Source organism: Papio anubis, chromosome 20 (genome assembly GCF_008728515.1).
Source record: "Papio anubis isolate 15944 chromosome 20, Panubis1.0, whole genome shotgun sequence".
Classification (NCBI taxonomy): domain Eukaryota; kingdom Metazoa; phylum Chordata; class Mammalia; order Primates; family Cercopithecidae; genus Papio; species Papio anubis.
Window position 1 is genome coordinate 3,014,529 of NC_044995.1, and position 18,006 is coordinate 3,032,534.

Below are 18,006 nucleotides of genomic sequence, written 5' to 3' on the forward strand. Positions count from 1 at the left end.
TGGCTCACGCCTGTAATCCCAGCACTTTGGGAGGCCGAGACGGGCGGATCACAAGGTCAGGAGATCGAGACCATCCTGGCTAACACGGTGAAACCCCGTCTCTACTAAAAAAGTACAAAAAAAAACTAGCCGGGCGAGGTGGCGGGCGCCTGTAGTCCCAGCTACTCGGGAGGCTGAGGCTGGAGAATGGCGTAAACCCAGGAGGCGGAGCTTGTAGTGAGCCGAGTTCGCGCCACTGCACCCCAGCCTGGGTGACAGAGCAAAGACTCCGTCTCAAAAAATAAATAAATAAATAAAAATAAAAATAAAAAACACTAGTATATAAATCAATCCACTCAAGGACTCGGTGACCAATACCAGTGCCATATGTTCTCACCCTACCCCATAACACACACATATGCAAACTCACTCAAAGGTTAATCATCGTACCCAGGACACGGCCTCACTGCCAGATACTTGTGCGTTCCACCTGACATCACTCTCCATACAGAGTATGGCCCAACTGACTGACCCTACAACTGGCATCTCTGGCATCTGATGTATTCTATGAAGTTTAGAGCCGGGGGTGGTGTCGTGGGCCACTCCTCACAACTCCTGATTTGGAAGTTGGGGAGGAAGCAGCCTCCTATGTGACTAAAGAGAAGAAACCCCTCCAATCCCTTCTTTCACCTTTTTTGGTCTCCCCAGGCTCAGATCGACCAGTATGTGGGGTTGGTGACCAATCAGTTGAGCCACATCAAAGCTAAGTAAGAGCATGGGGCAGAGGTCTACGGGAGGGGGAAGTGGGGGAGCTTGGGAACCTTTCCTTTCTACTCTCCTTGTCCGAAAACCTCCTGGTAATGTCCCCTTGAAAAGGATGAGGAGGCAATTCCAATGCAGGCCACTAGGTGGAGGGCAGGAGCTGGCTTCGGGCTCTTGGTCAGTTTCCCACCCAGCTTTCCCCGTCCCCAGATGCCACCCCCCTGTCTTTTGCCCCACCTCGTGATCCCACTTGTTTCTCCTTCAGGATCCGAGCTAAAATCCCAGGGACCGGAGCCCTGGCCTCTGCAGCAGCCGCAGTCTCCGGATCCAAAGCCAAAGCCGAATGAGAACGGTGTCTCTGCCCGCAGGACGCCTGCCCCCACCCCCAGCAGCCCTCTGCCCTCCTCCATCTCCCGTCCGTTCCCACCCACTCCCCTCCTCGGCCTGAGTCTTTTGCCAGTGGGTGTCAGGATCACTCCCACTAGGGACTCTGCGCTAATTACCTGAGCGGCCAGGACTACATTTCCCAAGAGGCTCTGCTCCAGGAGTCCAGGAAAGACGAGGCACCTTGGCCGCGGGGCCTGCTGGGACTTGTAGTTGCCTAGACAGGGCACCACCCTGCACTTCCGGACCCGCCGCTGGAGGCGCTGTGAGGCGTTGGTGTCTCCTGGACGCTACTAGCCCCTACGCCGGGGCTTTGCATGGGGCCCAGGGGAGGCCTGAGCTTGGATTTACACTGTAATAAAGACTCCTGTGGAAAACTCAAGGCCTCCTGTGCTTCCAGAACCCTCCAGTGTTCACCTTTCTGCACTGAAAAGCACTTGACACTCCAGGAGAACCTTTCCCGTCTCTGGGGAAGAAGCTCCCTCTGCCATCTGTGTGGGTTATGAAATGATTGAGGGGAGGCCGGGCACAGTGGCTCACGCCTGTAATCCCAGCACTTTGGGAGGCCGAGGAGGGCGGATCACTTGAGGTCAGAAGTTCAAGAGCAGCCTGGCCAACATGGTGAAACCCCATCTCTACTAAAAATACAAAATTTAGCCGGGTGTGGTGGCACATACCTGTAACTCCAGCTACTCGGGAGGCTGAGGCAGGAGAATCGCCTGAACCCAGGAGGCAGAGGTTGCAGTGAGCCAGGATCATGCCACTGCACTCCAGCCTGGGCAACAGGGCAAGACTCCATTAAAAAAAAAAAAAAAAAAAAAAATCTCAACTGGGAAAGGAGGAAGCAAAGGGACCCATGGGGAGACTGGAAGGAGACTGAGGTCTAAAGATCCACAGACCTGGGTTTGAATCCTGGCTCCACTACCCCTTGGTTGTGTGACCTTCAGCATATGACTTCACCTCTCAAAGCCTCAGTTTCCTCAGATGTAAAACTCATTAGGCCGGGCACGATGGCTCACATCTGCAGTCCCAGCACTTTGGAAGGCCGAGGAGGGAGGATCACTTAAGGCCAGGAGTTCCAGACAAGTTTGGGCAACATAGCAAGACCTCATCTCTACAAAAAAATTAAATAAGAAAAAAAGAGGCCAGGCGCAGTGGCTCACACCTGTAATCCCAGCACTTTGGGAGGCCAAGGAGGGGGGATCACCTGAGGTCAGGAGTTCAAGACAAGCCTGGCCAACATGGTGAAACCCCATCTCTGCTAAAAACACAAAAATCAGCTGGGTTTGGTGGTAGGCGCCTGTAATCCTAGCTACTCGGAAGGCTGAGGCAGGAGAGTCGCGTGAACTCGGGAGGTGGAGGTTCTAGTGAGCTGAGATTGTGCCACTGCACTCCAGACAGGGCGACAGAGCAAGACTCCATTTCAAAAGGAAAAAAAAGAAAAAGAAAAAGAAGAAAACTGTCAACCATGACTATACCTACATGTAAAGCCCTTGGCATGGGGCCTGGCGTATAATAATAAATGCACAGTAAACAGTTATACTATTGTTTCCCAAACCTCAGTCATTCCCCGTATGACCTTCATCATCTTTCTACTACTTATTCTGCTATTTATCTAATATTTTTCTTGAAAATTGTTTTAGGCCGGGCGCAGTGGCTCAAGCCTGTAATCCCAGCACTTTGGGAGGCCGAGACGGGTGGATCACGAGGTCAGGAGATCGAGACCATCCTGGCTAACATGGTGAAACCCCGTCTCTACTAAAAAAAAAAATACAAAAAACTAGCCGGGCGAGGTGGCGGGCGCCTGTAGTCCCAGCTACTCGGGAGGCCGAGGCAGGAGAATGGCATGGACCCACGAGGTGGAGCTTGCAGTGAGCTGAGATCCGGCCACTGCACTCCAGCCTGGGTGACAGAGTGAGACTCCGTCTCAAAAAAAGAAAAAAAAAAAAGAAAAAGAAAAAAGAAAATTGTTTTAATATTTAATAATATAATAATAAATGTATTTCAAGAAGAAAACTTACTTTGCCACCAGAAACCAGTATTGCTTGACAGAAATAGAAGATAATAGTAAAAATAAACACAAAAATATTGACATTTAAAATGTTTGTGCAGCCAGGCGCAGTGGCTCATGCCTGTAATGTCAGCACTTTGGGAGGCCAAGGCAGGAGGATCACCTGAGGTCGGGAGTTTGAGACCAGCCTGACCAACATGGAGAAACCACGTCTCTACTAAAAATACAAAATTAGCCGGGCGTGGTGGCACACGCCTGTAATCCCAGCTGCTCGGGAGGCTGAGGCAGGAGAATCGCTTGAACCCGGTAGGCAGAAGTTGCGGTGAGCCAAGGTCACACCACTGCACTCCAGCCTGGGCAACAAGAGTGAAACTCCATCTCAAAAAAAAGAAAAAGAAAAACTCACTTGTTTATCATGACACATGTCACATATTAGGAGATAGATAATAGTGTTCCAAGGAGTCCTTACAGCCTCAGAAATTGTATACAGAAGTGCCTAGCAGTAACTATCTAGTTAAAACAAAGAGGGTTCAGGGGACGTATCTTGAATCAGGATTTGCCAAGTAGAGGCAATCCTTTTTTTTTTTTTTTTTTTTGGAGACAGAGTCTCAGTCTGTTGCCCAGGCTTGTCTCGAACTCCTGAGCTCAAGCTATCCACTCATCTCGGCCTCCCAAAGTGCTGGGATTACAGATGTGAACCATGGCGCCTGTCCAAAACTTTCTAAAGATGCTCTTAGTTAATACTTCCCATAAGACAACATGCTTATTTATCTATCACAAAGAGTGGTGGAAGAGGGTCTGATTGAGAATTTGGGTCCAGTTATGACTAAAGCCTCCAAGCTCAAAACAGATCGAAGATTCAAACAGCCTTTACTGGCCAGGTACTGTGGCTCACGCCTGTTATCTCAGCACTTTGGGAGGCTGAGGCAGGTGGATCACCTGAGGTCAGGAGTTCAAGATCAGCCTGGTGAATATGGTGAAACCCCATCTCTCCTAAAAAAACCAAAAAACAAAAATTAGCCAGGTGTGGGGGCAGGTGCCTGTAATCCCTGCCAAAAAAAAAAGAGAAAGAAACTATATATATATATATATATATATATATATATATATATATATAGTCTCATTCTGTCGACCAGGCTGGAGTGCAGTGGCACAATCTTGGCTCACTGCAACCTCAGCCTCCTGGGTTCAAGGGATTCTCCTGCCTTAGCCTCCTGAGTAGCTGGGATCACAGGCGTGAGCCACCATGCCTGGCTAATTTTTGTATTTTTAGTAGAGATGGGGATTTACCATGTTTGCCAACTGGTCTGGAACCTCTAATCTCCTGTGATTCACCCATCTCAGCCTCCCAAAGTCCTGTGATTACAGGTGTGAGCCACCGCACCCGGCAGAAACAGCCTTTACTGAGCTCCTCCCAGTTGCCTCATCCAGTGTCAGACTTTTATATCATGATTTCTCCGGTGAGATCAGTTGTACTAGTCTGGTTACACAAATGAGAAAACAGGCTCAAAGAAGGATAGTGAGGCCAGGTGCTGTGGCTCAAGCATGAAATTCCAGCACTTTCGTAGCCCAACGCAGAAGCATGGCTTGAGGCCAGAAGCAGGAGTTCGAGGCCAGTCTGGGTAACAAAGTGAGGCCCCTGTTTCTACAAAAAAAAAAAAAAAAATTAAAATTAGCTGGACGTGGTGGCATATGCCTGTCATCCCAGGGAGGCTGAGGCAAGAGGATCACTTGAGCTCGGGAGGTCAAGGCTGCAGTGAGCTGTTTTCACGCCACTGCATTCCAGCCTGGGTGACAAAGTAAGATCCTGTCTGGAAGAAGAAGGAAAAAAAGACAGTGATAATATTCTTTTATTCATTCCACAAACATTTACTGAACATCTACTATGTTCTCAAGCACTTTTCAGGCACTAGAGATACAGCAATGATCAAAAATAAAATGCAAAGTCTGATGGCGCTGATATTCTACAGAAGCAGACAGACAATAAGCAAATAGACACAGAAAATGGCAGGTGGTGATCAGAGTGATGGGGAAATGTCTATCAGGGTAAGGGGATAGAGTGACAGAGCTCGCTGTTTTTAAATTTTTATTTTATTTATTATTATTATTATTATTATTATTTGGAGACGGAGTTTTGCTCTTTTCACCAAGGCTGGAGTAGGATATGCTGGAGTACAATGGCACCATCTCAGCTCACTGCAACCTCCGCCCCCAGAGTTCAAGCGATTCTCCTGCCTCAAACTCCCGAGTAGCTGGGATTACAGGCATGAGTCACTATACCTCGCTAATTTTTGTATCATTAGTGGAGACAGGGTTTTCACCATGTTGGCCAGGCTGCTCTCGAACTCCTGATTTCAGGTGATCCACCCACCTCGGCATCCCAAAGTGCTGGGACTACAGGCGTGAGCCACCGAGCCCATCCACTCGCTATTTTAAACTGGGTGGTCAGGGAAGGCCTCACTGAGTGCTGGTCACTCAGTGAGTTTTTGGTATTTGATATTTGATCAGATAACAGAGTGAAGGGAGGCGATGAGCCACGGAAACATGTGAGGAGGAGATCCAGGCTAGGGGATCAGCAAGCACAAAGTCCCTGCGGAGGTAGCATGATCCATGTGTGCAGCAAGACCTCTGTATGCCCAAAGCCAATAATATAAGGGAAGAGGAGTATGTGAGACAGGATAAGAGGGGCCAAAGGGGTTGGATTACAGGGATTTGTAAAGCAGGGTGAGAACTTTGACTTTTACTCTGAAATGAAAGTCATGGGAGAGTTCAATGCAGGAGAATGGTATTGTCAAAGAATCACTGACTCAGAATATTGAATAATTTTTCGTGATGAGTACACTAAAAGTCCAGATTTCACCACGACGCAATCAACATATGCATGTAGGAATCGGCACCTGTACCTCCTAAATACGTAAAAATTTAAGAAAAAAGAATCACCTTTTTTGTAATAAAAATTGTAACACAAGTTCGATTTCCCTAAGTGGATGGGCCGTTTTAACCGGGATATGGTACTATCCGTTTCTGAGTCTGTCTCAGTTTCCCCAACCATAAAACGCAAGTGCAAAATTGGTTATGTCTAGTGTTTAAACTCAATCGGGACAGGATGTCTGTAGTCACCAGCACCGAGACAGTCCCTGGGACTCAGTACACGCTCAATAAACGTTTGAATGAACGCGGAGCTCCATCGGCCTACGCAATTCCATAAAAGAACAGCAGGTGTCGCACCAGCCCGGTAGCCGCCTGCTCAGAGCCTTTGGGGCCAGGGTGAATCAGACTCTAACAGGAACCCACTCACCACTCCTCCGCAGAAGGAGAATTCGGAATTTTCCGAGAAGGCGCTTCTGAATGCCGAATCCTGAATCTCTCCTCTTAAAAAGCTGACTTTTCATTTTGGTAAAAGGGGGTCCTGGGCCCTTTAACAGCTTGCCAGGTGCTCCGGCGCTGCTTCCCAGAATGCGTGGCGCTATGTAAATGAGACGGTTTTGTGAGCGAGGATGATTCATACTATACGAAGTGAAGGCAACATTTTACAAGGACATCGTTCGTGATAAGTGAGTGGGGAGAATGTATAGCCCTTGAAGTCGACCATCTCACAGCTGCCCAAAGAACGCGACCATAACTCTAAAAGGTAAGCCTTTATGATCGTTATATAGCTGCGCGGGAGCGTCGTTATTTCGCCCGGATGATCCTCAGTGGTCTGGGGTGCAGGCTTCAAACCTGTAGCTGTCTAGCGACAGAGTGGTTCAATTCCACCTTTCGGGCGACAGTCACGAACAAAGCGCGTTAACTTCTCTTTGTCGAACCGGACCTTATTTTGCTGGCTACCCGGGAGGCGCTTCTCCAGCCTGTACCTGGAGAGGTCGCTGCGGCCCTCCGCATAGCAAACTATTTTCTCTGCCACTCCGATCTCTGACTGTCGTTACTTATTTCCCCCTCCAGTGTGTCAAAAACCACTCCAAAAGATGGAGAAAAACTCATCTACACAGTTCTGGGATACTGGCAGTTTGGAAATTATCGTAGATCTCTCCCCTTCCATTGCTTACTCATTCAGTGATTTGCTCACTCATGTATTTAATCACGCATGCACTGATTAATCAGTCAAATATTTGCTCATTTGCTCTTCTGTCATTCACTCATCAAACAAGCATTTGCTCAGGACGCAGCGGTGGTGACAGCCCTGGCCTTGGTCTCCTGATGCACTCAGCCCAGTGGGGGAGATAAACATTAAGCCATCATGTAATTACACATTTAATTAACAACTGCAAAGGGGATAACGGCTGCAAAGGAAACAGAACAGTGAGGCCCTCTCATAAGGAGAGCTGAGCTGGTAGGGTATCTCGGGAACATTAGGGCAGACACTTGAAGGATGAGAAGGGGGAGTATTATGGGATATCGAGGGATCAGGGTGACCCCAATAAAGATGATGAGGGTAATGATAATTGCACCGTCACTCTGCACTTAGCGCCGGCATGCACAAGCCTTGCAACTCCTCATAACGGCCCCCATTCTACAGATGAGGAAATGGAGGCTCAGGGAGATGAAGTCTCTTGTTCAAGGCAACCCAGCCTTTTTCCTTTCTTTCTTTTTGTTTAAATTTTACTTTAAAAACTGCTCCTTGTAGAGCAGGGTTAACTTATAGGCAGTGTCTTTTTTTTTTTTTTTTTTTTGAGACAGGGTCTTGCTCTGTCACCCAAAGTGGAGTGCAGCGATATGATCATAGCTCACTGCAGCCTCAAACTCCCAAGCTCAAGCAATCCTCCCACCTCAGCCTCCTGAATAGCTGAGACCACAGGTGCGTGCCACCACTCCCAGCCTCACTCAGATCACTTGGCCCATGCTATTTATTACTGCCCTGTATTTTCCTTCCCAAGCCGGCTGCTCACCAAGCCCCAGCTGTCCTGCCTCCCGAATGTCTCCTGAATCCTTCCCCTCCTCTCTGTCCCATGTCCCCAACCCTGTTCTGGGCTCCTCCTCACCCCACCCTGCAGGTTCCCCACCCCACTTCCCTCCCTGGTCTCCTGCTCAGTCTCACTCCTGTCCCTTCTAGTCACCCTCAGTCTGGAGCCAGAGGGGCCTTTCCTAAATCACAAACCTGCCCCTGCCCCTCTCCTGTTCAAAACCTGTAATAGCTTCCCAGTGCCCTGAAGAAAAGATCTAAACTCCTTAGCCTGGGAACGTCCTTATAATACCTGCAGAAACTGGTCTGCACTAACCCCTCTCTCCACACCTGTGGCTCCAGTCCCCATGAATCTCTAAGCTTTCTCTTTTTGTTTTTTGTTTTTGTTTTTTGAGACGGAGTCTTGCTCTGTTGCCCAGGCTGGAGTGCAGTGGTGCAATCTCAGCTCACTGCAACGTCCACCTTCCAGGTTCAAGCAATTCTTCTGCCTCAGCCTCCTGAGTAGCTGGGATCACAGGTGCCCACCACCATGCCTGGCTAATTTTTTGCTTTTTTTTTTTTTCAGTAGAGACAGGGTTTCGCCACGTTAGCCAGGCTGGTCTTGAACTCCTGGCCTCAGGTGATCCACGCTCCTCAGCCTCCCAAAGTGAAGGGATTACAGGTGTGAGCCATCGCACCCGACCCTCTAAGCATTCTCAGTGTATCAAGCCTTCTCCCCACCAACAGATCTTTGGCTGTGCTATTTTCTTGGCCTCGGTCTTTTTCTAGTTCTTTCTATACTCTATCCTCATCTAGGGCTCAGCTCAGCTGTCCCCTCCTCCAGGAAGTTTTTGCCGACTGCCAGTCCAAGCTAGGTGTCCCTGCTCTGCTTCCCTAGCCCCAGGGGCTCCCCCAACCCCATCCACTTTAGGTTGTCCCTGACTGGGAACGGGTGTGTGTCCCCTAATGGACTGTGAGCTCCAGAAAGGCAGGACCTGAGGCTCAGTTCCTGTAGTGCCCCCAACTCCCAGCACAGTTGGGTAGGTGCTTAGCACATTTTTTTCGAATGAATTAATAAATGGATTCCACCATGACAACTTCCCTTGCTTGTTCATTTACCAAAGCGTCTAAGCGACCGCTGGACCCTCACCTCAATTCCCAGAGGACTTGTTATGCAAATAAGAGAGGGCTTGGATTTTGCAATGGGGATGGCTCCACTCTATCTGTAAACAAAAAAAAGGGTCATATATTTGCTTCGGTCAGTCTTGGGTTGGCCCCAGTCGTGGTCATATGGAAAACAAAAGGAAACACATCTTCAGTGTAAAATAATCGTTCTTTTGTAGTTGTGGTTTGTAGAAAATCCAAGATGACTCCTCATTCCTAGCCTGAGTAGCCTTTAGCAGTTTGCTGTGTAAGTCTCTCAAGATCATCTTTTTTTTTTTTTTTTTCCTCAACATAGTGATATGGGTCGGGGGTCGGGAGGGGGGGGTCTCACCATGTTGCCCCATGCTGGTCTCCAACTCCTGGCCTCCTACGTCGGCCTTGGAAAGAGCTGGGATTACAAGGGCAAGCCACTGTGTGCAGCCCATTAGGCTTCTTCTGTGTATAGTTTACCTCCTTAGCGGCTGTCTTTAACCCATAGAGCATACAAGCTCCATCACTAAGAGACCTCTGTGACCACGTACCTGCAGGCTCAACTTCTGACCCCTTACTTTTTTTTTTTCTTCTTCTTCTTTTGGCAGAGTTTTACTCTGCCACCCAGGCTGGAGTGCAGTGGTGCGATCTTGGCTCACTGCAACCTCCATCTCCTAGGTTAAAGTGATTCTCCTGCCTCAACCTCCCAAGTAGCTGGGATTACAGGTGTGTGCCACCACATCAGGCTAATTTTTGTATTTTTTGTAGAGACTGGATTTCACCATCTTGGCCAGGCTGGTCTCAGACTCCTGACCTCAAGTGAGTCGCCCATCTTGGCCTCCCAAAATGCTGGGATTACAGGCGTGAGCCACCGCAACGGGCTGTGGCCCCTTACTCTTTCTAGTAGGAGACACTGCCTGTGCGTGCAGGAAGTTCTCGTGACTGTCTTCCTTTTATCCTGCTGTAGACCCATTGACTAGAAGGAGTTCCTGCAAGGGTGTGTGTGTCTGTGTGTGTGTGTGTATGTGTGTATGATCTCTGTGTGTGTGTAGTCCTTCGACAATCTAACTTCACCCTCTCTTACTAAAAGGAAGCCAGCGAATGGGTGTCAGGAGGAAATAAACACTGCAACCCGGCGAATGCGTTTTTAAGAGCTTTTTATTGGCAACAGTGCAGAACCAGGGGAGAGGGGACGGCCCATCGCCAATCTGCCCCAGCCCCCCGGGGTCAGGTGCAAAATACAAAAAGAGAACCACAAATACAGCATGGGGTCGGGGGGTCGGGGATTCATTGAATTGTGGTTGGCAGGGGGAAGCCCTGCTCACACTCTCACACTTGCACTCAGAATTGTCAAAGATACAGATTGTAAAAATCTACGATCCCTCAGGCTTACTCACAAAAAATAAAATCTCATGTCCCCAACGAACCCAGAGTCAGACGACAGCTGGAGCATCGGCAGGGACAGTCAGAAAGGAGATAAGTGAAAACGGTCAGATGGACACAGGCGGGGGAGAAAAGACAGAGGGAGAGAGACCATCAGGAACAATCAGAGGGGCCGAGACGATCAGAAAAGGGTCAGCCTGAGACAGGCTGAGCCAGAGTTTCTAGAAGCAGTTTCCAATTCAACGGCTCGCTTTGAGGGCCAATGTGACCTAGGCTGAGGTTGCAGAAGCGCTCACACACCCACGCGCACGCACACACACACATCCATATATAATATATTTATTTATACATAATAGATATAACTGCCTTTCAGAAACCAGGAAAGGGATAAATAGCTACGGAATGGGTCTGGGATCAGGACAGGAGACGCGCGACAAGCGGCACGTGGAATGTTTTTCATGCAGCACGGATGGAGGGCGGCGTGGTCCACCCCCCGATATTAAAAAATATAAATTTGCTTCGTAAAGAAATCCTCATGAGATGAAGCGCAGGGAACGGCAGGGTGGGAGAGCCAAAACCAGCGTCGGAGCTGGGGGGACTTGGGCATGGAATCATGAGATTCCAGCCCCTTGAGTCTGGTGGTCCAAAAATATTGGGGGTTTGGGGGTACCAAAGCCTCAGCTCTGAAATCTTCTCCGGAAAAATGTCACACCCCCTCACTCCCTTCCTAGAGAGGATGTGGGGGGCCAAGGTGTGGGAGAAGTTGGCGTCCTAGGCTGGGGATGGGTCGGGGAGGCCTTAAAGAAAAAGGCCAGGGCTGAGGGTCCTGAGGAGAGAGAGAGAGGCCACGTGGATGGAGGACTGTCACCCCCTTCTCGGCTCTGTCATCCCCTTGAGTCTAACTCACTGTTGAGGGGAGGAAGAAGGGGGATGGACGGAAGGGAGACCAAGGGAAGGCTTTCGGGAGTGGGGGCATTATCCCTCTAGAGGGGTGCTGCCCCACCCAGCTGCACCCCACAATCTGGCCAACTCATTTCACAGTATAAATCACTCCAGCAGGACGGCATCACAGCACCCCCTGCTGCCTGAAAGCAGAGCGGCCCAACGAGGAAGGCCAGGAGGGCCGGCTGGCAGGGGGCAGGGTCTTGGGATAACACTGTCATGAGAAACAGGGCTGGGGGCTGATTTCGGGATGGGGAGCCTTAGGAGGCCAGAAATGCCAATCAGAGCCAGTTTTTCTGGGAGGGAGTGGCTAGACAGTGAAGGAAGGATGTTCACATTTCAAAAGAAGTCTGGTCGGGGGATGAGATTATTCTAGGGGGGCATCGAATTCCCTTTAAGGGGGGGCTCACTTCTGCCCATAGTAAAGAGGATCTAACCCCATGGAAATGTGGGATCAATAAGCTAAGGTCAGGAGTGCAGGGGAAACCAACCTAGGCACCCCCCAAAAAAAGGGTGGGTGTGGGAGACATTGGGTGGGGGGTGGCATTTTTCCTTGTTGAGCCTCTCTGGAGAGGACTCCAGCCCACCCCACAGTCTACCTCCCACCCCCATCCCTTCATCCTCACACAGGACTGCCCGAAGGTGGGCGTCACCCCACCCCCCCTCCCCACCCATCCCCAGAGCTTGGGTTGACGTCAGGGAGCCAACAGACAGCTGGGGGTGTCCATCCCCTTCCCACCCCCTGTCCCCACAGTCACCAGCTCTCTGGCCTCGCCGGGGCACAGAAACAAGAGGCAGGACAAAACACAAGGAATCCTCCTGTCCGATGACAGTGGCGCAGTGGCCGCAGAGGGTCAGACGGAGGAGCCAGGGAGGCCACACGCCCACTTTGTCTCTTCCCCTCTCTCTCCTCCTCCTCCTCTTCCAAGTCTCTCTCCCTCGTGTGTTTGTTTGTTTTGTGTGTCTAAAGAGTTCACAGAGCAAGGAGGGAGGGCGAGTTCAGGGGATCGGAAGGCTGGTCACTGCCGCTGGTGCGTTGGGCGCCGGCGAACGCGGAGACCTCCGGGCAGGTGAGGACAAACGAAGAAGTGTACGAAGGGTTAACAACGGGGAAGGGGTCGCCGAGGACTTGAACTTCACTGTGTGTAAAGAGAGAAGCCGTCAGGTTGGGGGGTGCGTCTTGGCTGGTCTGGAAGGGCAGGGGCGGTGGTGGCGGGGGCGGCAGCAGCCAGCTGAAGCCATCTTCCTTAGCCGGTGCTGAGCCCGGCAAATCTCTCACCTCCGCCAGCGGGCCCGGCCCAGGCCCCTCTTCGTAGGGGATCTTGCAGCCCGGTTTGTGGGCCACCAGCACAAACTCCAGACGTTCCTTCTCCTTTTGGAGCTCGGCGATCTCCGACTCCAGCTCTGCTTTTTCTTCCTCCAACTGATCTGTCTCCTGAGGTCGGGGAGGCCAGGTCACAGAAGAGAGGGAGGAAGGAGAAAAAAGCTCGTCAGTGACCGGGTAACTCGGGTCATGGCTCCCCTGGACTTGCTGCTGGAAGGCAGCCCCAGGCTGAGAAAAAAACTCCCCCTGAGATGGAGTCCTGCTGGCCATGGGAGTTGGGGCAAGGGTCTTGCCTTCTAGGAGCCCCAGTTTTCCCCATCTGTCCAAAGGATGGTAGGGAAGGGGCCAGGTTTATGGGGAAGTCTCTGGTACACAGGAGGCACTCAGAGGTTTGTTGAATGAATGAACAATCGTTATGTGGTTGGTTTTGTTTTGTTTTTGAGACAGTCTCGCTCTGTCCCCCAGGCTGGAGTGCAGTGGTGCAATCATGGCTCACTGCAGCCTGGACCTCCGGGGCTCAAGCAATCCTCCCACTACAGCCTCCAGAATAGCTGGGACCACAGTGGTGTGCACCACCATGCCCAGCTACTTTTTTTTTTTTTTTTTGTAGAGACAAGGCCTCCCTGTGTTGCCCAGGCTGGTGTCAAACTCCTGGGCTAAAGCAATCCTCTTGCCTTGACCTCTCTCAAAGTGCTGGGATCACAGGCATGAGCCACTGTTATGTGTTTTTAATGTGTTTCCTTCTATTACCCCTCACTCTCTACCACCCAGGGAAGAGATCAAGCAGAGAAGGAAAGTTGACAATTCCCTTGTTCCCTCAAGGAGTGACAGCTCACCCTGCAGTCATACAGTAGGGAACTCTCAGACCAAGGGAGGACGTAGGAAGGGAGTGGGTTTTGGGGGATGCCACCAGCACCAGGAGAGCTGTGGGTGGCTAGGGCAGGAGGTGGAATAATTTCATTTCATAGACTTTCCAGAGCGTTAAGGGTAGAAGGAGCCTGGGAGATTTGATGAGGGTTTGGAGAGATGGAGAAACTGAGGCAAAATGTGTTGTTACTTGCTGAAGACCAGATGGGAGAAATGATGGGAGCGCCCCTCTCCTCAAGGGCCCCATGTGGCCCCTTGGGATGAAATGAAGGCTAGGAGAGTAGTGCATGTGGTCAGGAAATGGGGGGGACCAGGAGTTGATTTAAGTACATGGGGGTCTGTGTTTGTGCCCTGGGCTACCCCATCTGGCCACACCAGTAACCTAGTTCCATATGCAGAATGTCTAGTTCTCAACCCGGGACAAGGGTACAGGTGGAGAGGGGGCAGAGAATGGGGAGAGAGCTCCCCTCAGCATCCCCTCTCCCACCCCAGGGCCTGTCCTCACCGCCTGGAGTCTGTCGGTCAGCTCCCTCCGCCGGTTCCTGCATTTAGCTGCTGCTAGTTTATTTCGTTCCCGGCGCACCCTTCGCTTCTCCTCTTCCTCTGGGGTGAGCTGAATCGGGGAGATAGAGGCCATGAGATTTGGGGATACAGCACTCCTCCACCCATCCCAAACCTCTACTTCTTTCAGAACCCCCAGGAACCAAAAAACAAGCCTCCAGTCCTCGCTCGTGTAGCAAGGATCTTGGGGTTTCTGTAACACTGAGGCCTTAGTGGAGTCCCCCTCCATTCATAAGAAACTTCCTACCTCTCTTGCTTCCCCCGACCCAGGCCAAGTTCTGATGCCCCTTACTCACCGTCTCTTCTCGGGGTCTCCTAGGCCGGGCTCGGGCTGGGCGGGCAGGCCCAGGCCCACTGGTAGTTCCGCTGGTGGAAGGCCCACCGCTGCCACTCGCTCCGCCACTGCTGTAGCCACTCATGCCTGGCGTGGAGTAGCTGGTTCCCGGCATGTCGTAGGGATCGACGACCGGGGGCTGGGAGGCCAGTGGCTGCCCCTGGGACTGGGCCATGGAAGAGATGAGGGTGGGTTGCACAAGCCACTGGAGGTCCTGGCTGGTTGTGATCGCGGTGACCGTGGGCACGAAGGAACCGGGCATTTCCCCGAGACCGGCGCACTCCTACGGGGTGACACATACACACACAGGCGTAGACACACAAACAAAGACACCAACACACACACACCCAACACACATAACACACACCGACCCCGTGAGTGAGCACAGGGTGAGCGAGTGTGGATGTGTGTGTCACAGGGAAAAAGCCACGACACCCACCCTTCCACTACACCGTGACGCAGTGGTTAATGAGAGGATTTCTGCTCAACTGGCTTCTACCTCCTCCTTCTTCCTCGGGGAAAGGTTGCACGGTTCCAGCGGGTGGTGAATCACACCCCGGGTTGGTGACTCTTAGGTGTGGGGGGTGGAGAGGAGGCTGGACACAGCCGGCTGACAGAACCCCCGGGACGGAGCCACAGCCACACACACAGCCACAACACCCCACCCCCACCCCAGAGGCAAAGGGAGGGAGAAGGAGAGGCCTTAGGCCAAGCCTTCCTCTACACTCACACACACACACCCCCCCCTCTGCGCGAGGTCCCATGCAGGGGCGGGGGTCCCAGTCAAAAGGGTGTTTGGGGGACGGGCCTAGGAGTTTAGAACAACGTTTCAAGTTACTGTCTCTTTTCAGAGTGAGACTGACGAGTGACAGTTTAGGGTGAACGGACAGGTAGAGAAAAGTAACCACCGAGGCTCCCTTAGATTGTCGCGGAGGGGGAATTGTGCGGAACCCGAGCCCCCAAGCTTCAGCAGCGCTCATCTCCCCCCTCCCGTAAATGGACTCCTGGAACTGCTCTGAAGGCTTAACTACTCTCTCGGGGGGCGTGGTGAGGGAAGGGCTGGCTCGCCGGCCAATCAGCGTCCTGGGAACCCAGAGGGGGCGGAGCTCCTGGAGACCACCTGGCTGGTTGCCCTTCGGTTCGCGGTTCTAGTCCTGTCTTGGGACACACTGGAGGAACCGGGCATCCGGAGCAGAGGGAGTGGGAATCTGTCTGTGAGTGCCTGGAGAAGAGGGTGACAGCCACCGTATCTCTCCAAGAAACGCCGGCACACAAGCAGACACCCCCTGCTCCTGAGAGCCCAGGGACCAGATCCCCGCAAGGGTCTCGCAGATCCATTGGGTCGCAGAGAGCCGCTCTTGTCACGACAGGGATCCCCTCGCTCTGCCTCTAGAGGCGCGGAAAAGAGACCCAGCCGCCAAGGAACCACGGGTTCCGGGGACAGAGAGGGGGAAGGAAACTGCACCCTACAAATAGGAAGGGAAAGCTGATTGGCCAAGGCGTGCGCCCCGGCGGCCAATCGAAACGCCGGGCTGCCCCCTCCCTTAGCAACGTGGCCCCGGCGTTCCAAAATAGAACGCTCCCGGGACGTCAGGGGCGGGGCGGACGAAGGGGGCGCCGCGCGCCGTGCGTGCCCCGCGTCAGACGGAGGATTCCAGCGCGTCAGCCGTTACGCACGGGTCCCCCGTTACGTCTCCGCGCAGGAGGCGGAGGCAGCGCGGCTGAGGGTTCGAGGCCCCTCTTCCCGATGGGTGGAGGGCTACCTGGCACCGAAGTGGGCGCTCCGAAGAAGGAGGAAAGGAAAAGAGACTACTGGAAGCTTCCCTGGGATTTCCCCCACCTGCCTAACTGCGCTAGCTTCAGGTCTGGAACCCGAACGGGAGGCAGTCCCGGAGCCGGCTCAAAGTTCTCAGCCCCGCTACCGCATACACGTTGCACTGAGCGGCACATTCCCCACCCCACCCCCACACGCCCCAAAGCCTACCCTCCCTGCCGCGTTCCCTCCTTGCGCTCCACGCACGCAACCAATTGCAAACATCTCCCGACTCTTTGCAGTTTGCAAAGTGCGCTGTGAGCCTTTTCCATCTCAGATCTAGGGTTCTGATGCGTCTTTATGTGGGGGTTGGGGGTTATTCTTGTCACCCTTGACTTAAAAAATAAAACCTACAAAGCAGCACCCCTAATATCGAAAACTTACCTGGGAGGCGGTGGCGGTGGGTGGACTGCCGAAGGAGTCCACCGAAGACAGATATTGAGACTCGGCAGAGGGTGAGGAACTGCACCGGGAGCCGGAGTCGTAGTCTCCGGGGAAAGCTTGAAACATTTCCCTGGGCACAGGGGGGGCCCTGTGACCACGCTGAGGTCGCCGGGAAGCCAAGGCTATGGCCGGGTTGGGGAAGTAAGGTGCGAGTCCGGGGTGAGCCGTGGGAGTCCCGGGTGAGCTGAGCGAGTCCTCAAAGTACGCTGTCCGGGGAAGCTCGGGGAAGGAGCAACGTCCCGTTCCAACAATGGCAAAGTTTCTGTGCAGTCTCCCTGCGGTGCCCAGGCCCCAACAGGATGCCGCTGTACCTCCTGAAAGTTCAGGCTCCGTAGGACCCAGGGGCGAGGGAGGGGTTGCTCCCCCAGGGGCAGAAAGCGCTGTCCCGCTGTACAGAATCAGCTTCAGCTACGGTCTCCTCCACGCGTCCGGCGGGTCCCACGGGGGGAGGGGAGTAATAAAGAAGACGAAAAAAGTAAGTCGGTCCTCCAAAAGAAAATGAAGAAATATCTAGAAGAATCTTTCCAAAAACTTTCTCCCCGGAAAAAAAAAGATTAACGAAATTTCATAACCCCCAAGAAGAACCACAATAATCAAGTTTCCAAGTCCTGGTTCCGCGTGTCCCTGCAGTGGCCGTAGCTCTGAGTCTTATGAATGAAGCACAGACCCGCCAGCCTGTATTTATATGCCCGGGACCCGCCCCCCTGCTTACGTCACCCGCCCCTCGCTGAACAAACTTCCCCAAATCTCCGGACCCGCCAAATCGAGTCCCGCACCGTCCAGCAAGAGGTCTGTTCTAGACTCGATCTGGTCACTTGCATGACCCTCGGGGCCCTGGGGGTCTCGGGGGCTGCGTTCCGGGCCCCTCGGCGGGAGGGGATCCCGGCCCCGCCTCCCCGGAGTTCCTGTGACGCAATTAGCCATATAAGGAGCTCGGCCGGCGCGGCGGAGTGTTTGTTTGGTATCCTAGCAATGACGTCAGAGGGAATCCCTCGCTCGCTCGCGCGCGCGCCCGCGCCCCGCCCGCGCCTGCGCAGTGCCACGCCGCCCCGGGGGCTGGTATTAATAGGCGCTTACACTAGCCCCGCAGGGCCCCCGCTGACCCGGGCAGGGAAGACCCCAGCCTGGAGGTCCCCCTCACCTCTGGCGCCCCCACCCACCCTGTTCTACCGCTAGTGCAGCGCCCCTG

The 18,006-nt window shown here is 52.8% G+C and overlaps 2 protein-coding genes across 4 annotated transcripts in view; one reads left to right on the forward strand and one right to left on the reverse strand.

The window, feature by feature from the left end:
* The window catches only part of RTN2 (reticulon 2), a 14,160-nt gene extending 12,653 nt beyond the window's left edge, over positions 1-1,507 (forward strand). For both annotated transcript variants that reach the window (XM_003915718.4, XM_003915719.4), the window contains 2 exons: positions 688-746; positions 1,007-1,507. In XM_003915718.4, coding sequence (XP_003915767.1) covers positions 688-746; positions 1,007-1,088 — 141 coding nt within the window. In that variant the 3' untranslated portion in view covers positions 1,089-1,507. The remainder of the gene's footprint in view (positions 1-687; positions 747-1,006) is intronic.
* An 8,782-nt stretch (positions 1,508-10,289) lies between these two features.
* On the reverse strand, positions 10,290-17,470 carry FOSB (FosB proto-oncogene, AP-1 transcription factor subunit). 2 transcript variants are annotated; one of them, XM_003915722.5, is made up of 4 exons: positions 16,758-17,470; positions 14,523-14,843; positions 14,171-14,278; positions 10,290-12,909 (listed from the first exon to the last, which is right to left on the reverse strand). In XM_003915722.5, exons 1-4 carry the CDS (start codon positions 16,881-16,883, stop codon positions 12,448-12,450), a joined length of 1,017 nt encoding a protein of 338 aa, XP_003915771.1. In that variant the 5' UTR covers positions 16,884-17,470; the 3' UTR covers positions 10,290-12,447. The 2 variants fall into 2 exon arrangements, with proteins under 2 accessions (XP_003915771.1, XP_021786890.1); XM_021931198.2 differs by lacking the exon at positions 14,171-14,278.
* Between the last annotated feature and the right edge of the window lie 536 nt (positions 17,471-18,006).